Genomic DNA, 23,678 nt, shown 5'->3' on the forward strand with positions numbered 1-23,678 from the left:
CTTTCTTTTACCAAAGGTCACTCGGTTTATGTTTGAAGGACGCGAAATCAAATTAATTATGACTTGTGCGGCTTTCATTACTATGAATCCTGGCTATGCTGGACGAACAGAATTACCTGACAATCTAAAAGCACTCTTCAGGCCATTTTCTATGATGGTTCCAAACTATGCTTTGATTGCAGAGGTACTTTTTCAATACCTATTGTTAGGGCCAGTGGCAGCAATTAACAACAATAGAGCAGGTCCATCATTCGATTGCTTACGTATTTTCTACAGCCCAGCCAACCTATCTAAACCAGATCAATGTGTTTTCCACACCTCCCGCTTAGAAGCAGTTAAAAACGTGATTTCCAATCCACGAAGGTTCTGAAAAGGGGTCCTTTAGGCAGTGAGTATTTTTTGGCTAAATGGTACTAGACAGCGGGTCCAAGGTCAAACAATTCCCATCTGAATCCCTCGCTTTGGATTCAACCTAATAGTTTTAATAATTAATTAAAACTATTATTACTATTAAAACCATTTAAAAGGTTTGATTAATTAAAGGTATTTCGCATATACTTTGTTAATCAGGCTAATATTAGCCTTTTGGTTAAAATCAAGTGTAGTATCTGTTCTTAACAATTTAATTACTTAATAGATTTACTAATTGTACTGAACAAGACGACCAGAGCACAAGTAGGGGATTTGAAGTTTAGATTTTAATTATAAATTTAATAATTTATTTTACCTTTTTTCTACTCACTGACTTTGAGTTGCCCAAAGAATGGATACTGGGAAGTGCGGGCGAGCATTGTTGTGAACCAACACCACACCGGAAGTCAGCGTGCCCTGACACTTGTTATGGATGGCTAGTCTGAGTTTTCGTAACGTTTCACAGTAGACTTCTGAATTGATGGTTGAACCATGCTCCATGAACTTCACTAGCAGTACTCCTTTGGCATCTTCACATTTGGCGAGATTTTCTATGGCACCACTTCCGGTGTAGTGTTGGTTCATGATAATGCTCGCCCGCACACTGCTAGATGCACCCAAGAACTTTTGAAGCAGTTCCGTTGGGATGTTTTTGATCACCCCCCCATAGCCCAGATTTGGCGCCAAGCAACTACTACTAAGGAATTTCAAACCTTGTAAGACGTTATGAGAAGTGCCTCAATTTGAATGGCGATTATGTCAAAAAGTAATGTAACGTAGTTTTCTAATGTATATAATAAAAGTTCTATATCTGCAAGTGTTTGTCATTGATAACCAAACAGATTTACTTCTGAATTGCCCTTGTATTACAGAATTGGGTAGTCCTGCTTGAAATACTTTGAAATCTCCTCCCAGAGGGGAGCAACAGAAACAGACCGCAAAGTGGATGTGTGGAGTCTCTAACAATGCTTTGAGCTCTAATCACCTAGCGCTTATAAGCAGCATCCTGAATACCAGGAAGCGAGCTTCCTATGATCTTCTCGGCTGTCCTTACCCAATCTCTGTATGGACTTTCTATCTGAGGCACTGCTGCCACCAAACCAGACAGTGATGCAGTGTGTTAAAATGCTCTCAATTGTGCCTCTGTAAAAAAAAGTGGCCAGGACAGAAGGAGAAAGATGTGCTCTCTTCATCCGACGCAGGAAATGTAGACGTTGGTTTGCACACTTCACTAAGGATGACGTATGGAGAGACCAGATTGTTAGTTATCTGCACCCCCAGATACTTAATACCGTTGACCACCTCTATGTCTGCATCCTTGATACTGAGTGGAGTATGACTATGCCGGCTCTTTCTAAAATCTACAGTGATCTCCTTTGTTTTATTAACCAGGTTACTTTTATTGCACCAGTCCACCAGAACCTTCACCGCTTCCCTCTAAGCATCTTCATTGTCGTCCCCGTCTAAGACCCACCACTGCCGTGTCGTCTGCATACTTCACAATATGATTTGTAGCAGATTTGGCACAGCAGTTGTGGGTCATCAAGGTGAACAGTAGCGGACTTAGGACACAGCCCTGTGGGGAATCCGTACTCAAGGAGATGGAGTTGGAAACTTTCTTTCCAACTCGCACAACCCGGGGCCTATCAATAAGGAAATCAAGTTATCCTGCCTTTTTAGTTTCTTTTATTAACAGCTCAAGACAGTGAACATACCTAACATTCCTTCCTCCTTCTCTTTTCTCCACAACAATAACCTTGTAAGGTGAGTTGGGCTTAGAGAGAGTGACTGGCTCAAAGTCACCCAGCTGACTTTCAGGCCCAGGGCAGGATTACAACTCACACCCTCCTGGTTTTTAGGCCAGCATCTTAACCAGCAGACCAAAGTGGTTCTTTAGTTATCTAGTTATGCTTGAGATTTTTGATTTTTGTAAGAATGTGTTTTATATTTCAGGTTATTCTGTATTCTGAGGGATTTGAATCAAGTAAAATACTTGCAAGGAAGATGACCCAGATGTATAAACTCTGTAGTGAACAGCTTTCCCAACAAGACCATTATGATTTTGGAATGAGAGCTGTCAAATCTGTGTTGGTCATGGCAGGGTAAAATATTTTTGTTTGTTTGTTTCCCACCTTTATTATTTTTACAAATAACTCAAAGCAGCAAACATACCTTCCTCCTATTTTTCCCACAACAATCCTTTGAGATGAGTTGGGTTGACAGAAAGGGTGACTGATCTAAAGTCACCCAAATGGCTTTCATGGTTAAGGTGGGATTGAACTCATGGTCTCCACTTTCTAGCCTGATGCCTTAACCAGTAGACCAAACTGGCTTTCATGTTCTGTGAAGTACAATTTTATATAGAGGCTGATACATTCACGTATTGTTAAGAAAAAGCTTTATACAGTGGACTTATAGAAAATAAAATTATTTCTGGTTATGTGTAACTTCTGGGCAATAAAGCTTTTGATGAATGCCACTAAAGTGTATATTTTTATATTGACATGATTAATGACAGGTATGTACAACTTGCTATATAATAAGCAGAATAATCCATTGTTTGTGGGGTTTTATGAGGGTTTAATTCATCTATTTTAACAATCTGTATATGATTGTGAAACAAAATGTATAAAGCACCTAACAACTAGAAAGAACATTGGTATATAATAAAACCTGTTTTACTGATCCAGTCACAATATTTAACTGATAACTATAAATTAAGAATTTTGTAGTTATTAGAGAAGACCTTTATAAACTTCCAATTTCCATATATGTCTAAAGTAACTGACATACTAATGTTAATATAAACTTAAAATACTGTTTTCTGTAAATTTAGATCACTAAAGAGAGAGCATCCAAACCTGAATGAAGATGTTGTTTTAATAAGAGCATTACGAGATTCGAATCTCCCAAAATTTCTTGCAGATGATGCTCTTTTGTTCAGGTACTTTTAAAATTAATTATTACTTTTTTATTTCATTATAAGATCCACAATGAAATAAAAATGAAAACAGATGGTTTCCTTAAACTCTTAAGCACTTGAAACCAGACCCAGAAACGGATTGTGAATCAATAAGTATGCTAAAGATTTGATTCCATTCTTCAGTCTGAATTAACAATCTGAAGGTCTATTCTGTATGATTGCAATTGGTTAGTCTATTGTTGTTTCCAAGGCAATCCCATAATGACTGACTGTAATAATCCAGCCAAGAGGTTGAAGCTGGATAACCATAATAAGACTGCCTTTGTTTCTGTTGATTCCAAACAAATATGTCCACTAAGCAGATAAAGATTTGCTTAGCTACAGAATCCTGTTATACTCTGCAGTATAAGTCACGCATGGTGAGATGGGCGGCAAACAAATTTAATACATACATACATACATACATACATACATACATACATACATACATACATACATACATACATACATACATACTTCTGAGGACAATATTGGATGAGTGAGTTCCTGTAAACTGAAAATCCAGATTTCATTATGAATATTTTTCATTTCTAGCTATCTTCTCTGATATTGTTTCCCTGACTGCTTCAATTTAATACACGGAAGTGGCAAGGACAAGGCAATTTTGAACTTAAAAGTTTTGAATCTGGGCGTTTTATTTTACCTAGTGAATATTTACAACTACCTTGTTATGCCCATTTTTGTACTCTGGCCATAGTTGAGGAATAGAGAACCACCATTCCCAGTTTGGTTTTTACCCAACCATGTCTGTCAGCATTTCAGTTGAGAGATGGGGTAAAAGAAAATGAGAATTAGAGGAATTAACAACAGAATGCAAATCCTCCCCTTATTTATTGAAATGTAAAATGTTCTCTTTGATAGCTTACATTTTGCATGGGTGGTGATGGGGTACCAGTAAAGTAAATAAACGAGCCAATCTCTTGTGCTTCATTTCTTTTAGTGGAATTATATCTGACCTTTTTCCTGGAGTCATAATCCCAGAACATAATTATGGAGTGCTGCAGTCGACAATAGTAGATACCATTCTTTCCAAAGGATTGCAGACCGAAGATACCATGATTCGTAAAGTGATACAGCTGTACGAAACTATGCTGGTAAGGCATGGGGTCATGCTTGTTGGACCAACAGGAGGTGGAAAAACTACAGTGTATCAAATTTTAGCAGATACACTTGGAACTTTATATAAAGCAGGTGAGGAATATCACTTTTTCCAGCCAGTTAAAACATATGTTCTGAATCCTAAATCAATAACTATGGGTGAGCTATATGGTGAAGTTAACAATTTAACCCTGGAATGGAAAGATGGCTTAATGGCACTTAGTGTGCGAGCTGCTGTAGTGGACACCTCTGAAGATCATAAATGGATCATCAGTGATGGACCTGTGGATGCACTATGGATCGAAAATCTGAACACAGTTCTAGATGACAACAAGATGCTTTGTTTGGCTAACAGTGAAAGAATCAAACTGACACCATCCATCCATATGATGTTTGAGGTAATTTACATTCTTAGTTTTAATGGATTTTCTTAATGCTATATTCAGAGTATCACTGGATTTCACTGGGTTTGTTTCAGTTGTTTTTCTCAAGAACAGCATCATTGTTCAAATCTTCAAAACTAATTTGATTTGGATAAATGTGGAAGCCTCTATTAACTATGTCTTATTCAAAATAGAAAAATGAGCTCTAACTTTATCTCTTACATTTTAGCACTGGGGGAACTGCTGTTTTCAAAGTTTTTGTTTCTTGTATTTCTTCTATATGAGGCAGTAAATGTTGTGTAGCCTAAAACCTTGCTTGCATTGTTATGCAATTGAACAACAATTTTACATCTGCCCTATATTTAAAGATGTTTTTTAAATTACTGTATGTATGACTTCATAATATGATTGTCTTATGTGTTGCCTCTGTTGCTGGAAGAAGCAAACCAGTGTGTGCTGTTGACTCAAGCTGATAGGGCAGAAGGAAATATCAATAACTTCATCTTCCAGGATGGGAAATAATTTCTTTCCATTCTAAACAATGGAAAGTTTTTATTTTGGTTTTTTAAAATAAAAATTACAAGGCTGGAATAAATATTCCCTTAATGTTATTGCTGTATTTGAGAAATACTGTACCCTGGATCTCTTCCTGGTTTTTTTTTTTTTTTTACTCTTGTATGATTAGAGTTCTGAGGTAGGATATGAAAGTTTTGGAAGTCCTTCTTCAGAGACCCAGGGTGAAATCCTGAAGCTTTCCTCTTTGCTGTGAAATCCAACAATGCTTATATCTGTCTGGGATTACAATCTCAGTTAACCAAGAAATAGAGATGTTATTTCTGAACCAAAGACCCATCTTTAGCTGCATTGCTTTCTTTGCTAAGAATATGCTGAACTAGAAACAGGTGCACTGTCTGTGAATTTTAGGTAGAAGACTTGAGAGTTGCTTCTCCTGCCACAGTAAGCCGATGTGGAATGGTATACATTGACCCAGATGAATTGAAGTGGATGCCCTATGTCAAAACATGGATGGCAGGCCTTGAAGAAAAAGTATGTTTTATCTAGTACACAATAATAACTAAGCATTTTGCACATTTTTGTTAAGATTGAATATTCTCTGAGGCCACCTTTATTATAGGCCCCACATTTATGTAATATACTGGTCCCAGAAGAACCCTTGGCCTTTTTTCTTCTGGCATTCAAGCAGATATTGAATGTTTTTCTTTTTTTCAAACATGCCTTTGGTGTTACGCTACATTGGGCAATCAACATGTTATATTTGATGGCCGTGCTATTTATTTTTAATTTATCTATATTGTTGTAAGGTGTCCAGAACTTGGGATGGGCAGCATAAGGAAGGGAGGGAGGGAGGGGATTCTTAATTCCCATAATCTGCTTTTTCATTGTTGAAATGGCTTTGTAAAATGGCTATAAATGTTGGTATCTTCCCTCTGGGCATACCTTCTTTTGTTTCTCATTTGTCCTATTTTGACTCTAGACCTATTAGCACAGGAGACTTTAGAGTGCGATACTATATACACTAATATATGCTTTCTTCTTATGAAATGTACATTTTTTCTGAGTTGGTGAGGAAACAATAATTATACGACAATATTGATTTTTGTTTAGCTCAACGAAGAAACAAGAACATATTTGTTTGAACTCTTTTCGCGTTATGTTGAAGACGGTCTAAAATATGTTCACAAAAAGTGTTCCCAAGCCGTATCACAAGTGGACATCAGTAAAGTTGTTGCTCTTTGCTGTTTACTGGAGTCATTACTTCTTGGAAAGGCAGGACCCAGTATGAACTTGGTACGTCTGTTTGCTTTGCCCTTTGTATAGTTCCTCTTTCTTTTTCCTACATGTTGGGATCTGATAGGTCTAAAAGAAGTAGAGGAATTTTTTAATATAATCCAGTCTTATTCTATTCTGCACATAGTCCAGCACTTGTATCCATTCATCCAGCAACTGCTCAAAGTTACGGGAGTACTGAAAAAAATGGACTTCTGATTAATCCTCATTTGTAAGTTCCCTCCATTGCAGCGCCCCCATGGGCACATGATCACAATCTGGGCATTCAGAGGCCCTGATTGCAAGTACAGTGTAGCAGTTGGCCACAGCTGCTGACAAGTAAAATCAGTTGGGACAACAAAGTCAGCGGGGAAGCCAGCAAGGAAAGTTGCAAGTTCCTCATAGAAATTGCTCCTGCCTCCTTTTTTCCCGTGTGGAAGAAACAGTGGAGGATCTCATACTCCATTGCCTCCCCCATCTGCCTGCACTCTTTAGCAGCAGCCCCCAACCTTTTGGGCACCAGGGATCGGTTCTGTGGAGAGAGGTTTTTCCACAGACTGGAGGGGACGTGGTTTTGCGCGCTACCTGTATCCCGCAAATGGGGCTTGTTTGCGTGGCCTGGTTTCTGGCATGCCACAGCCCGGTGCCAGTCCACGGACCAAGATTGGGGACCCCTGCTCTATAGCATGTGCCTACCTGTAGTCTGCAGAACATACTCATCCGCACCACCCTCACCAAAAACCTCTGCCGACCCTCCCAATGCCTCCAACGGCTCTCCCAAGGCCTCTGCTGACCCTTGTGACTTCCAGTAACCCACCAAAAGCCTTTGTTCACCTGCCTGACTTCCACGGTATCTGTCTGTGAGAGTTCCCCCCCCTTCCCACGACACCACTGCACTCCTTGCTTGAGACTGCTGTGTTTTCCCCACGTATGACAAACGTGGTCCAGTGGTTATGAGGGCAACCGGGACTTTGGGGATTACTGTCAGTAGATGATCTGGCCACATTATGCTGCACTTTACAGCATAAGGTAGGGGGAAAACATACACTGAAAGTATCTAGCACTGTTTATCAAACCTGCTAGAATCTAATTGTGGTACATTTTCTAAGACTAGGTGCGGAACAAACTTCATAAGCCTCTCTCTCCAGCTAGAATGCCACTGCTTAAAAGACATTTCCTTTCAGACTTCTCTAAATGATTTCTGAGAGCAGCAGTACATGGAAAAATAGCTTCACTTATTGGTTTCAAAGAAATACAGAGTATCACAGCCATCCGTTTAATATACGTCTAGCAATATTTCCATGCTGGTTTGCTCTATATAAGCCAAGCAGAGGAAGAATAGTTTTTTTCCTAAATCATCTCAGAGTTATAATAGCAGTATTTTCTATATAGCAGTGGTGTTTTTGCCTGAAGCACTATGTAGAGAAAACCTATTGTAGTAGTGATATTAACTTGTTGCTTAGAGCTATAGCTAGTTAGCTATAGAAATACGTTCTGAATGTAACAATTTGAAGGCATGTATATGTAAATGTACATGTATATATCCTTCACCTTCATGAAAATGCATTCACTTGTACTTGTAGTGGAATGACTTTGGCTCATGATAATAATAGGTAATGTACTATGAAACACAAAATGCAGAGATATATATGACCCATTCAGTATGTTCGATTTTGATACTGGTTAAGTGAGAACTGCAGGGGACATTAAGCAAGAATCTCACGTGACCACGACATCCGATTTCCTGCCCCATTGACTTTGCTTATGGGAAGTTGGCAGAGAACATTGGAAATTGTGATCACGTAGTTATAGCCCATTGCAATTTCATAATTGCAATCTGGATCCCAAGTACCCAGATTATGATCAAATGACCCCAGCAACAGCCAAAACTCCAAAGATCAGTTACAATTACCATTCGTTCAGCATGTTCGTAAGTTTGAACAGTCAATGAGTGAATGGTAATTAAATGAAGACCACCCCTATCCCAAGCAGGAGATTCCAAATATGCGTTGACATTTTTGTTCTAGGAGAAACTTACTGGAAACCTATGAATATATAGATTAATCCTGTTGAATGTTCAGAACTCATTTTTCCTTAACAGTTCATCTCATTTTAATTGAATGTTCATGTCAACTGTTCAGATATGTTTGTTCTGAGACATGCACCATGGTTTATGATTAAGTGTGAGCTTGTAACTATTGGTTCCACCCTTTTTGACACCACACCCAAATGCCTTCTGTGGATTTTTTTGAGTTTAATGAGCACTCTTTTCAAGATTCACTACAGTGTTTTATAACACTACAGTGTTATAGAAACAAATCTAAAATTAGGTTGTTTAAGTGTATTTCTTCTGTTATCAATGAATGGAAATGAAAGCAGTCAACACTTCTTTAGCTCAGGTCAATAGTTCCTATTTCTATTCTATATGTCAACCACAAGCTGGTAATATTATGATTAAGTTGGATTGGCTTGGGGAAGAGGGGGTTAATGAGTGAAATTTATTACACTAGCTTAAAGCATCCATGTTATTTCATAACTACCCTAAAATGAGAAAAATCAGGCCAATATTTAGGTATACAAGTAGTCTTTGGTTAACGACTGTCCTGTTTGTTGATCATTTGAACTTATGACAGGCATCCCCATGGTCACATGATTACCCCTTGCGATCTTCACAGCTGGCTTCTGACATGATAAGCCAATGGGAAAACCAGCAGGAAGTCGCAAACTTCTGTCATATGACTTTGTGCTTATCTATTTAGGGTGATTCTTTTAGCAGCTGAACTGATATTGTCAGTCAGGCATTGTCACATTATATTTCACTTAACTATATTGCTGGTCCCAGTTGAGGTAGTAAAACGAAGACTACCTGCATTTTGAATTATTATTTATGGAGTTTAGCACCAGTTTTGCCCCTTGAAGCATCCAGAAGTCTGAGGAGATTTGCAGATGCTTGAAGCTATATTAGTCCAGGCTAAACTCAAAACTCCAGTGGCAGCATTTGGGAATAAAATATCAAAAGTTCCATGATCACGCTTTCCAAATTGTTCAGGATGAGTGTACTGTACAAATATTTGCATTATATTTCTTCTGAATATTGTGAATATTAGTTAATTGAGAATTTATGTGTTAAAAATCTAATATATTTGTTCATAAGGGCATAATGCTTAAATCTTATAAAATATGAATATAATGTGCACATATGTTTTTACACTACCAAATATTTTTCTTTCTCAAAATATGTGGAATATATATTCCTTAAAGTAGCCTGCTATTTCCCAGGGAAGATAAATTTAAATTTGCAAAATTGATATTCTTCAAGGATATTTTTCTTGCATTATTTTCTGTCAAAATCACCTTTGTAGTCACCTAGCCCTAATCATCTTTTCCTATCTAAACAGGAACAATCACGGTTAAATTCTCTTGTGTGCCAGACATTTGTCTTCTGTTATTTGTGGTCTGTGGGTGGAAATATAACGGAGAACTGTTGGGATGCTTTTGATACATTTGTAAGACAGCAATTTGAAGATAATCCTGATGCCAAGGTATGAAATATATTGTGGGAATAATACTTTGGCTTTTGTGGTAATGCTCTTCATTATCATGTTGCAATAAAACAAGAGTGATTTTTCCTTTATTTCAACCTCTAAAAAGAGATATTCACAAGTGTTTCTGGATTCAGATATACCCCAAACAAACATCCCGTTAAAATAATATTAGGGCAGGAATGTGCAAAATTCACAGATTTGGGAAGACAACATTCTGGAACTCGGGAAAGTTCTCTTTCTCTGTAGATCTTGCTAAACCTCCTCTTGAACTGGAGATGATCCAGCAGTTTCTGGAAATAAATTCCCTGAACTGGAAATGTTTAACATGTTCTGGACCAGTTTTCTAACCTGTTTCAGGGTTGGATGAGCCCGGCTCACCCTGAATTGCTTCTGCTTTGAAGGTTGGGGACCATCCCTGGAATGGCATTTTCAAGAAGTGTTTTGGCATAGCCAGGAGGGAAATTGAATGTTTCACTCCAAAATGATGGAACGCATATTACTACTTAGAACAGTGGTGGCAAACCTATGGCATGCATGCCAGAGGCAGCACTCAGAGCCCTCTCTGTGGGCACACGTGCCATCGCCCCAGCCCCGTCTCCCCCCACAGCCCCCTCCTCACCAGCAGCCCCCCTGGAGGAGAGTTGCCCCGGGTGCGGTCTGCGCGGAGCAGTGCAGCCAAGGACATGACAGCCAGGCAGCAGGGACAAGATTCTGCCCTCGCGCCCCGTCATGTGCAGTTGATGCTGCGGGGCGTGGGCGAAGGGTGTGGCCACCATGGCACTGCAGGGCTGCCTGGGCGATCTGCGGCAGGCCGTGGAGGCGGTAGGTGGCCCTGTGGGTGGGCAGGGCAGGGGGCAGAGCAGGGGCAGAGTGGGAGGGGGGTTCACCATCATTGACTTAGAACTTTTCTCTACACGGACCTAATCATGTACAGACAGTCTCTTTTTTTCTACTGTGTCTCAAGATCTGCTTTCACCTCCTTAACTGTACCAGAGGTAGCTGAAACCATCATAAAGTATTCTAGTGCTGAAGTAAGGTTTTCTTAAACAGACAACAAACTGCAGCAATTATGCCATTGCTGGTGCATTTCACCAATTATCGAGCAAGTGTTGCAGCCAGACAACTTGTATGCAAATGAACAATTTGACACTTGCTTGGCTATTTTAGGCTAATGCAAGCATCTCTCTTCCCCTTTGGTTTCTCGACCCAGTTCTCTATTATAATTTAGGCAATAAGAGATTTCCGATCTTTCAAACTGGGCTGTTCCTCATAATGAGGTCTCCAAGCATACCTGTGGCTCAGAATCCTAGCTCAGCTACTTTTAAAACACCAAGTTGAGTAGACTAAACCTTAGTTTAAAAATAGTTTAAAAACAGGCATGGTGCAGAGGTTGTTCCATGAAGCAGCAGAGGGAGGTTGGTTCTCTCTCCTCGTTTATCTTCTGAAAACACCCCCACCTCCACCCAATCTGTGCCTGTCAGCTCTTTTTCAGGTTTGCTGACAGGCACTGATGTTAAAGAGGCAGCTTTCCCATTTCCTGCCACCTCTGTCAGCATTTGCTGCTGATTTCTGGGTGGGGGTGTATGGAAGAGGAAAGCAAGGTGATTTTACTCTACAGTATTTATCCTCCAGGTCTGTCACACTAAATAAAAATACAGCACTTGATGGCATCATTGATGTAATTTTCTATCTTCTGAAAGACTCATAGACAGCACTCTTGGCTCTTACTCTCTGTAAGATTTATTCTTGGTCTAAAACAGGGGTGTCAAACTGCTAGCCTGTGGGCCAGTTTCATCATACCGAAGCCGCACCCACCCCATTGCCGGCAATGCAAAAAGAGTCGCAATACGTCGCGACACATCACGTGACGTGGCGAGTTTGACACCCGTGGTCTAAAACTTAAGTAAACCTCATGTACAATAACTGGCAAACATGTGAACTAAATAAAGGTTTCCTTGATTATTTGCCGATTCAAAATGCATAGTGTAATACCTGCTTTAGATTTTTTTTTTTTAATGGTAAATTCTGAGGATAACGAACAAAATTCTGCCTTCATTATTGTAGAGAAAAACCCGAGAATGTATTAGTAGTTTCTGCTAGTTTATGGATGAAAGAATCTGAGCAATTTATGGTTCAAACTCCTATGTCTGTATTAATAGAAATATTCTTTGCTCTTGAGTCCTTGGTAGAACATTAACATGGCTGTTTCACCTTCTAGCTCCCAACTTCTGGCGATTTGTGGAGTGTTTACATTGATTACGATACAAAACGCTTGGATCCTTGGGAACGAATTATACCAACGTTTAAATACAAAAGGACAGTACCATTTTTTGAAATGCTTGTTCCTACCACGGACACTGTACGCTATGGCTTTCTAATGGAAAAATTACTAGCTGTCAAACATTCCGTGCTATTCACAGGAATTACTGGAGTTGGCAAAGTAAGAATTATGTGATTACACAGTGAAATTATTTGGTTTTGAAAACAAAACAAAACAACGGATTCAAAAGGACTTATTAAAAAAAACATTTAAAGGACTGTTCATTAAGGCATTTTTTGACTAAGGCCCAACCTAATTATGATTCTCACCACACACTTGGGTGTTGTGTAATTATTCTTTATTTAACAAATAACAGCACAAGGGCTGTGAGCCAGATGAGGCATCATATGTAGAGAAGAAGACTTGAACATTTTCCCCAACTGCAGGCCTAATCACCATTCTTCAGTTAAGAGTGCCAGGTATGCCCTGTTCCCAGTTCTAATCAAGACGGTAGTCTTTCACACCACAGTCCCGATCTGACTCGACCCTTTTCTCCCCATCTCTTCAATTAGCCTGTCTGTTGCCACAAAAATCACACACACACACACCCTTGGAATGTGTGCCATGACTTTGCACAAACATCCCAAAGCAATGGAACTTGCAGCAAATTCGTACAAAACTCCTTTTTTGTCAATTTGGCAAAAACAGCCAGGAGCAAGGGATCCACAGGTAGGCAACACCAAGTTGCCTCTGGTTTGATGTTAACTCTAGAGATAGTGAAGGATTACAGGAAGAGTCATAATTTCTGCATTTGGGGAAATTAATTTTCCGTTACAACTATAACTTCATTATAAAAGTTACGGTATTGGCTGATCAGCTAAAAAGGAACAAGATAAATAAATGCATTATAAATATTTTGAAAGACCTGTTGAGTCCCTTATTTAGCGGGAATGGGAAAAGAGAAAAAAAAACTTGCATGCGGACATTTTTGTGGCCCATAGAAATGGAAGAAATATGATTGGGAAATGTATTACTGCTCATAGGATTCTATAATCTGGTCCACATGTAGCAATATAGTAAATATTGGAGGAAATTACGGTATCTACATGTCCTGTTATTTATCTACCTTTTCTTTTACAAAGTCTGTAGTTGCAAGATCACTTCTTAACAAAATACAAGAAGAAGCCGGCTATGTTCCTGTTTACTTAAATTTCTCTGCTCAGACTTCTTCAGCCAGGACACAAGAGATTATTGAATCAAAATTAGAAAAAAAAAGAAAAAATATTTTAGGTAAAGATAAGTAACTACATTCTTTTTCTTGTAGTTGATTATTTAGTTTTGCTTTTTGTTTGGTTTGCTTATCTATGTACCTCTTGATCACCTGACAGAATTGAAGAAAATTAGCTTTCTGATAGGTACAGTTCATTAATATTCTTCCTGTTTCAGATTTGAATGTGAAATAATATAGTTGTACCTCAAAGTAATAGCAAAAGGAAAACTGAATTGAAATATTAATATAGGATGCAATATTATATTGTATGCTTCAACACTTTTACTCAAGAGGGCACTATTGGCATTTGAGAAATCTAATATATTCATGTTATTATGTTCTATCATGTTAACCTGAGTTTTGGTTTAAGTCAGCCACTCTCCAGGAATTCCCAACTGCTGATGTTTATCAAATATGTTTCCCTTCCCTGTTTATAAAATAATGTTAAAATTATACCAAAGTGCAATTTCTGTTACTTGAGACAAAACACAAACACAACTGCATATAATGTTCAGGGTGCTCTGGCTACGTGTTGCTCGTCCATGACTAATATGGATATTGGTGAGAAATAGACATCCTAGCCCTTTCATCTTTTAAATATTGGGATATAGCCATGATTGAAAACTCAGATTCTAATGAATAGTAAGGTTTTTTTGCAGAAATAACAGAATAACAGAGTTGGAAGGGATCTTGGAGGTCTTCTAGTCCAACACCTGCTCAAGAAGGAAACCCTATATCATTTTAGACAAATAGTTGTTCAATTCTTCTTAAAAATCTCCAGTGTTGGAGCACCCACAACATCTGGAGGCAAGTCGTTCCACTGATTAATTGTTATAATTGTCAGGAAATTTCTCCTGAGTTCTAGGTTGGTTCTTTCCTTGATTAGTTTCCATCCATTGCTTCTTGTCCAGCCTTCAGGTGTTTTGGAGAATAGGTTGACCCCCTCTTATTTGTGGCAACCCCTTAGATATTGGAACACCACTATGTCATTCTTTTCATTAAATTAGACATATGCAATTCCTGCAACCAGTCTTCATATGTTTTAGCCTTCAGTCCCCTAATCATCTTTGTTGTTCTTCTCTGCACTTCTTTTAGAGTCTCAATATCTTTATATCATGGCAACCAAAACTGGTTGCAATATTCCAAATGCGGTCTTATCAGGGCATTATAAAGTGGTATTAACACTTCATGTGATCTTGATTCTATTCCTTTTTTTAATACAGCCTAGGACTGTATTGGCTTTCTTGGCAACTGCAGCACAGTGCTGATTCATATTTAAGTGATTGTCCACTGGGACTCCAAGATCCCTTTCGCAGTTACTACCATAGAGCCAGGTACCATCTATTCTATACCTGTGCATTTGGTTTTTCTTACTTTTCTCACCGTTGAATTTCATTTTGTTAGATAGGACCCAGTGTTCTAGTCTGTCAAAATTCAGATGTGTTGTTCCATGTTGGGGCTTTTCTTCATGCTCTGTATGAATCTTGTGAATAGATGTGTTCAGGAGAAAAAGTATTTTGCTTTCTAACCTAAATATAGTTTAGCCATATTTTGTTCTTGTTTTACTGATCTATTACTAAAGAAAAGAGAATAGAATTATGTGCCTCTCTTTGCCTTCAACAGAAACAGCAAAATAAACTATATTTCTTCACAAAATTCCTTTTTTAGATTAATCTACTTTGCCAGGACCCATGGGATTAGCTCCCTACAGCAGCTTTACTAAATAAATCTGAACTGCAATTCCCTATTTGGGATTTGCAGTGCCAAAAGATCTGATGATCTCCAGGTTGGAGAAGCTGCCTTAGATGCAAATAACTATACTACTTTATAGCTAAAGACAGTTAAAGTAAAAAAAAAAAAATTAGCTCTGATGGTCATGGGCTATCTCTCATCTTCTGTTGCCTTCAGCCAATCAAAATTTCCAAGGCTTTCTTTTGTTCTCTATTTTTGACAACATATCCCAGAAGAGAATATAAAGATAATTTACTGCATCAGTTAGGCTAGTTATTTTACATATTATTTATGTCTGTCTGCCTCCTTGCTGTCAGTGTGCTCTGACATGTCTGATTTTAGCTTTAAACTTACTGGTGGACTTTGTCATAGTTGTCTCCAACCTTCACCAGAAAATGTAAGATAAATACCATTATATCCAGTAGAGAAAAGAAATCTATTACCGCTAACTCCTACCCAAACGTGGATACAGAACATCTGACAACTTCTGTTTCAGATTTAAATTAACTGATTAATTTAATAATCAACTAATTGTTATACACTGCCCAGAGTTCCTCTCTGGGGGAGATCAGAGTTCAGAACTGTAAAAAAAATACATTTAAATAAATAAGTAAATAAATAATCCCACAGTTGTTCTGAAAATGGTTCATTAGCATTTTTTCATTTTAGTGCAAAATCACAGTACCTGTTTGGATTCTAGAAAATGTACCAATTTCATCACTCCTCAACAGAGCTATCCTAGCTTAGCATGTGTCATTGTATGCCCTGTGATTATCTTTTAATGTCAGCCAGATCCCTTATTACTGTGATTTAATACCTCACTATGAAGCAGTATATAAGTCTAAGTGTTATTGCTATTGCTAATATATTATAAAAATATCTAAGTTACACAAAATGTGTTATTACAGCATGGAATATATAAAGTTGGTGTAAGGCATCAGGCTAGAAACAGGGAATTGTGCCTTAGGCATAAAGACAGTTGAATGGTTTTGGGCAAATCACTCTCTCTCTCTTTCTGTCAGCCTGAGGAAGAAAGCAATGGCAACCCACTTCTGAAATCTTGTCAAGAAAACTGCAGGGACTTGTTCAGGCAGTCACCAGGAGTCAACACTCATTCAAAGGTGTGCACGCACACAAAAATAGCCTTCCCCAATATGATGCCTTCCATATATTTCTATTATACGTATATAATCTCTCACTGGCATGATCAACAATTAGGGACTGTGAAAATCAAAATCAGATATTATATATCTGAACTATTTAATCTGAGAAGACTGAAACAGAGGTATGCACTTTGAGGAGAAGCTAAGGATTAAAACATTGAGGGGGAAAGAGCAAAGCAACCTAGAAAGGTTTGTGGAAATGTAAAGAGACTATCAGAAAAATGAAGTGGATACAAAAAATCCCAAATTGTTGGAGGCCTTGGAGGGCTGAATTCAATAACTAAGGAGAAAATAGTTTGTAAATGGAGAGTTAAGGATTTACTCTCTGTGCCCTCTTTGTTCATCACTCTATTGCTCTTTATCTGAAAGACAGTTTGTTGTGTTGTGGGAACAGTGAGGCATTGAAGACACGGAGTTGAAATAACAGCTCTTTATTAGTTCTCACAGAAACGAACTCTAGCAGCTGCTTGACTCATATTTATACGGACCGCCACTAGGCGGTGGCCAATCAGTTTAAAGTACTCATTCCCGCCTAAAACAAAGGCTTAAAGTTATACAGTCAGTCAGTCTATAGTTCAAATAAAAGCATCAGTTAACCGTTTTTTATAACAGACCTTATGAACCAGCTAAATACATAACACAGTTAATCTGAGATCCCTTCAATTTTGACTTCTGTACATATGCTCTGACTCTTCCTGCTACAATGTAGTTATCCAAGGGCCAGGCTTTGATTAGCCCTATAATCTATTTCCTGTAAATACATTAACTATTATAAATACAATTGTCATTTCTGATGCAGCTATCAATCTTGTGTCACTAATACTTGCGCAGGTTAAATTCCCACTTTCAGAAATGATTGTATAGACTCCTGTAGAACACTCCAGTCTCCAATACAAATTACTAATGTTTATGATTGCCTTCTTTCTCAACATTTTTGCTCTTGTTATTTGATTGTGTCTCAGTGATTTTATGCAAGTACTTTTTAATTTTAATATTTTCTTTATTTCGCCTTCAACATTATGTTATTATTGGAAAGGTGGCATGGACAGGGAGGTGGGGAGCAGAAATTCACATTAGAAGACCAACTCTACCCTGAATGGCATATTATCATTTTTTTTCCTTTTAGGAAAACTATATGCCTTATTTCAGTATTTGCTGGAAGATCAATTAGTTCTCAGATGTGGTCTTTAGGTGACTAGTCAGCAAGCCCACTCTGCCAAATATATAGTGGTTTGTGGTGTTAAAGTCTTGTTTGACAAACTGAATCCTTCTGATAGCCATGACTTTGATGCTTGGGCTTATTGAGGAATATGTGCAATAAGGCAAAAAGACTTCTCATTTGTTGAAAGTAGCCTTTTAAATGCCATTATTGATGATTAAATTGTGTGCATTCAAAAGTAGCATACCTGATTGACTTGTTTCCCCCTGTGATTTGCATGCCTTCTGACAATTCTCATCCCTTCAGTGTGACCTCTTCAGTTTCTCTGGTTGTCCAGTCAATCTCTTCAATTTTTCCTACTTAGGAAGCCTTATTAAGGATACGATAAGCTTTCTTTGCAACTGCTCCTTCTGCAGAAGGGATGTTAAAACATTGCCATATGTCTTCATCCTGTTTGGCAATTGTCTCACTTCAGAGAGGCCTCAGCAGGTTTTAACTATAGACAACTGTTTAGTAACCATTATATCACCCATGAATATAATGCCGCTGGTCATTAGCCCAAATTGGATTTTGCAGACTGTTCCCTTTCTGCCTCTGATAAAACTTTACTTTTTCTGATTGAAAAATGCAGAATCTTGCTCAAACTCTATTGCACATAGTCTTTTACATAGATATTTGCTCTAAGGTAGTCATTTTACCTCTGTTAAAAAAACCCATTATTTATCTTTACAGCTACAAATTATATATTCTTGTATTTTCTTAATAAATGTTTTTGAAATGTTAGTAAAATATATATACGGTATCTAAGAACTTCCTCTCTGTCTGTGTGCAGTTTGTGCAGTGGAGGAGATGGATCCCCAGGAGGTATATTCCAAAAGAGTAAGAGGCAACTTAGCCTTGATATTGTATGTGAGAGAAAGAGGATGAAGACAGCACCTCCCTAATAGTCCACAGAGTATATTGTAGATGCAGATAGTAGAGTCCTTAGTCTGGCAAACGTTTGTCTATAGCTGTGGAACAATAAAGAACTCAGCTTGGAAGAATTGCCATGTGTCCTTTTTGATTTTGAGCCTGACAGTTGTCCTCTTGATATGACAGTAATATGGAAATCAATCCTGGCCACAATTTTATTAATAAAATTCTCAATTCATTTAGAGATTAAATAAGACCATAGAAAAAGTAAACTGGCAGCCTTTAATATAGATCCATCCTTTCTATAAAAATAATAGTGCTGTGTCCAAATGTTTGCTTCCTAAGGGAGTGTCCTGTTTTCATGTTAGGGCGGTATCCTGTCTACCTTCTTTTGTTTGCCAAGCCCCTTTCACAACAAGTAATGACATTTTTAAATTTGTTATGCGTAGATTTATCATCACCTTTCCTCAGTATTGTTGGGTAGCAAATACTCTAACACTTGCAAATAAGCTGGTCAACCTGCCTACTTTTGCATGCATTGGGCTTATTCCTCTGGGTCAAGCAGCTTCTACTGTTTTGATTTCCCAAGGGAACTGTGTTGCCTGACATTTGTCAAACAGGTAACTGTCCATCTTCTCTTAACCCTACAGATTAGAAACCAGAGCCCAGACAAATGCTGGTTTCAAATGACAGTCTTCAATAACCAGTTTGCCCTTCTATCAGCAAGCATAGATGTGTGTGGTACCTGGGAGAAAGAGACTGGCTATCTTTAAGTATGGCTCTTCAAATGATGATTTGTGCTTTCACACAATCTACTCACCATCCTTTTCCAGGCATATTTCTTTCAAGCCTACTATGAGAAGCGTACCTCACTTTCTGTCTTATACACTATCTGTTTAAGCTCAAGGGCCTAAATGGAGCTTCACAGAATTTGTTGTAGGGCTTCTTTCTTTGGAAAGCTTTGCTTTAGGATTTTTCAACATTGCTATGTGTAAATGAACATTTGAAGAATCAGAATTAGCCGAATTGCTATACACCAAAATACTAAATACTTGGTGTTAAATATCTTTATTCTATGGCAGGGCTTACCAGCAATGGTTTCTTTACTCATGTATTGTTTAGGAGCACCAGGGAAAAAAAGAGTTGTCATTTTTGTGGATGATCTAAACATGCCGAAACTGGATCGTTATGGCTCACAGCCCCCTATTGAGCTACTTAGACAGTACCAAGACTTTGGAGGATTCTATGACCGAGAAAAACTGTTTTGGAAGGAAATCCATGTAAGTCTATTTTCACTGCCTTTGACTGTTCTAATTCCATGTTTCATTAGAGACATGCTATAAATAGTGCTAATTACCGTTCTCCTTCCCAAAGGCTGAATTCTGATACAAGTAGAGTTTTGAGGCTTGTTGTTTCTTCAAGACTTTCTTCACTCCAGTTCACACAAGCAAGGAACAGAGTGGCATTAAATATAATGGAGATTTTGCCCTATAGAACAAACTGTTAATCTACTACTGTTCTCTGTGTATATCTAGGCCAGGGGTAGGCAACCTTGGCTCTTTTATGACTCGTGGACTTCAACTCCCAGAATTCTGGGAGTTGAAGTCCACAAGTCATAAAAGAGCCAAGGTTGCCTACCCCTGATCTAGGCCATATTTTTGTGCCATAGTTTACCAAAAAGTGTCATTGTTTTTGGAAGATTTCTCAATTGTTGTGATTCTTGTTATTACTTAAATTTGTATATAGCCCAATTTCCAATGACTCTAGGCAATTGTAGCAGTAGGAGAAAAAAGGTGCAGTAAATTTGGAGAGAAGCTCTGTTCATAACAGAAAATGTGAACACTCCCTTTCCATTATGTGTTTCCGCCACATCCCATTCTTCCATCTGGAAGCTCAGATATTGCTTCATCTGTGGTTATTTTCTTTTCAGTGTATGTTTGGTCCAGGCAGATACCATACCATATCAAGCTGCCAACAATCAGTGACAAAACGGTTGCTTTTCAGAGGTGCATTCTTTAGCAATTTTTGGTCTAAAATGAAAATCAAAAAGGGTACGTTAAACCTCTGTAAGGCCCGGGGCTCCTATCCTGATGTGTAATCCTTCAATTTATGCTCCAAAATGAACTGAAAATGTTCAGTGCTGGCTACCCAGCGACCTGCATTACTCGCATGCATCTCCTAGCCCTAAGACAAAATATCAGGTTGGATCAGATATAACTAGCAGGAGGGACCCTCAGGAGAAATGGAAGCAGGAATGATAAATCATTTCCCTTTTTTTTTCAGGAAAAGCAACCATGTGCTATAAACTATTCTGTTTCAGAGAGAACGCTGTCCTGGCGTATCTGGGCTGCCTAAGGCCTAAAAGCTATTCACGTCACCACAGGTGCCCAGTGCTCCCCAATCCTTCACCTCATTACCATGCGAATGATTAGGCTGGAAGGGAGAATGGGTGAAGGTGACCTCCCTCACGTGCCCTTTTTTTCAGTGTGATTGGATTTCCAGACCTGTATCAGAGGGCACATGACAATTACAGCTGAAAGGAGCACCATGAAATAGCGTCTGAGCTTGACCTTTGCATGCTGCCTTCTCCCAGTCGATCATGTCCTTGGCAAGCCGCCAGATAATATGGGGAGCTTACCAGGAACACCGCTGTACTTTGGAAGAAGTGAACTAAGATGTTGCATTGACCTAGTGCACAAGAGTTTGCAAAATATTTGGAAGAAGTGCTTTTTGCAAGGCCCAAATGAAGTGTCTGTCTTCGAAGTGTTAATGCAAGCTGCATCCTTTGCAAGGATACACAGTTGGTTTAAAGGCTGTGTTTGGTTTTTCTGCATGCATGTTCCAAGATAATGTTTCTGCTGGGATTGTTAGTAAAACTAAGTGCCTATGCATACACACATGGACAGAGGGCCAGAAATAGCCTTTGAAGCAGACGTGAGAGAAGAGCTATTTTAAAGAGATGCTCCATTACTAATAGTACATTTTGTAAAGCACCTGTTTTGAATACTCTGCACGACACTATGTATTTTCCCCCTGATTTATTAATCTGTGGTATAGTCAGTGATTGTGCTGTAAAGAAGGTAAAATATGTTGATTTTTTCCCCTGAAATTTAAACACCAGAAGAAACAATCCACTAGAGGACAGCAGCTTTCTGATCAAATTACTCTTGTACTTGGCTAGGTCAATATTTGTCAAGTTCTCTGTGCTATGCCATCTGGATTCCTTTATATTCAAAATTGTAGAACACAGAATTGTACAAACTTAAGCTAAACCTGTATGCTCATAATGCAGATATTTTGATACCAAATTAAAAGTTGGAGTAAGAATGGAGTAATTATATTGAGTTATGGTTTACTTATAATAATAATAATAAATCTTTATTGATTAGCCCTTGGGCCATATCAAAGTGCAAAGTTCCAACAACAAATCATTATCAAAGTCTGATAAAAGCAATTTAAAATAAAATTTGATAAAATACAGTTTAAAATGGAACTAGAGTAAAATATGACTTAAGATGAAATTGGAGTAAAATACAGTCTAAAATGAAGTTAAAATAGAGTACAGTAATTTAAAATATAGATAAAATATGATAAAATTATATCTTGGAGTCACCCTTGCAATCTATCCCAACCAGTCCCACATATGTAGATCTCAACCGAACCATTTTGTTTAAATACTGTGCTGTGTTAAATGTTATTTTCAAGTTCTGGCCGCACATAAGGTAAGTTGTTTTGATATGGGGATCCCAATGAGTCATTTGTTTGATATATAGACCGAGGTACCTGTCTCTCACCCTCTTGTACAGGCAAAATCAAATAGTATGTGAGCCAGGTCTTCTACCTCTGCCGCTCCGCAAATGCAGAGACGCTCATTGTAAGGTATAGAATGGAATCTCCCGTATCTGACCATTGTGTTTACTTATAAATATATTCTTTGAAGCAGGGATCTTTAGAAGTAATAGCACCACAGATTATTAACTTCTCACACAAATCATCTTGCAATCTTCTCCCCAGGACGTAACTATTTGTTCAGCTTGTGCACCTCCTGGTGGTGGACGTAATCCAGTTACCCCACGTTTCATAAGACATTTTGCTATGCTGTGCCTTCCAACACCCTCTGAACATAGCCTTAAACAAATTTTTCAGGTGAGTACATATGTACTATGTACATAAACGAAAAGTATATTTTTTTTGGGGGGGGGGGGTTTCTGTCATAGCATATTGTTTTGTAGTGCTAGGTCCAGATAGACAGCTGGGCTAAAGCTGTTGGTAATTTCCTTTAAATTAGAATGTAAAGTAGCAAACATACAGTATCTCTATAAATAAACAATCAGACCCAGTTTCTGCTTTTGGCTTTATTGTTTTAATTGCTTTTCTGGTTTTTAGTATTGTTTTGAGCTGCTGAGAGTTTCGTTCTTAAGATGGGTGCCCATAGAAATCTTTTAAATAAACAAACAAGGCTAGACAAGATTGCCTTATGTTCAAACTAACAGAATTTACCTTTTTTCAGACCCTTTTTTTCTGGAGAAAAGATTGTCAGGCTAGAAAGCATTAGTACATTTAATGCTCATTTGTACACATAATGTTCTCTGTATACCTTCCAGAGGCATTCTTTCTATCTGTGGCTTTACAAATGAAAGAAAATTATAGTATTTAAAAAAGCAACAGTGCAAGCCAAATCTGTATGTTCCAACTGAGCATGGATGAATTGCTCTGTGCACAATAGACTTTTTCCATCAGCTGCATTGATCCAGAACCTTGTATGTGTTTGGCAATGAAACATAACGTTCTTGCTTTCAGATGCTTCCTTATTGGTTTAATTTGTTTGCAAATTACGAACCGGTCCTCCCATCGTAATGAGTGGGGAATTTTTGTAGATGTAGAAAATGGCAAAATGGTACTCAGAGTAGATGAAGAATTTGAGCACCTTTTATAGAGTCTGGTTTTTTGGGTTGATACAGAGCTCTAGGTTCAC

General features: G+C 38.2%; 1 protein-coding gene across 1 annotated transcript in view; it reads left to right on the top strand.

Moving 5' to 3' along the window:
- The window catches only part of DNAH6 (dynein axonemal heavy chain 6), an 82,637-nt gene that overhangs the window by 46,537 nt on the left and 12,422 nt on the right, over positions 1-23,678 (top strand). The window contains exons 31-41 of the mRNA XM_015832151.1: positions 17-184; positions 2,365-2,513; positions 3,248-3,355; positions 4,335-4,890; positions 5,800-5,922; positions 6,502-6,684; positions 10,062-10,205; positions 12,427-12,648; positions 13,611-13,758; positions 19,826-19,983; positions 22,718-22,849. Coding sequence (XP_015687637.1) covers positions 17-184; positions 2,365-2,513; positions 3,248-3,355; positions 4,335-4,890; positions 5,800-5,922; positions 6,502-6,684; positions 10,062-10,205; positions 12,427-12,648; positions 13,611-13,758; positions 19,826-19,983; positions 22,718-22,849 — 2,091 coding nt within the window. The remainder of the gene's footprint in view (positions 1-16; positions 185-2,364; positions 2,514-3,247; positions 3,356-4,334; positions 4,891-5,799; positions 5,923-6,501; positions 6,685-10,061; positions 10,206-12,426; positions 12,649-13,610; positions 13,759-19,825; positions 19,984-22,717; positions 22,850-23,678) is intronic.

Source organism: Protobothrops mucrosquamatus, unplaced genomic scaffold, assembly GCF_001527695.2.
Source record: "Protobothrops mucrosquamatus isolate PMUCROS unplaced genomic scaffold, P.Mucros_1.0 scaffold_309, whole genome shotgun sequence".
NCBI classification, from domain to species: Eukaryota; Metazoa; Chordata; class Lepidosauria; order Squamata; family Viperidae; genus Protobothrops; species Protobothrops mucrosquamatus.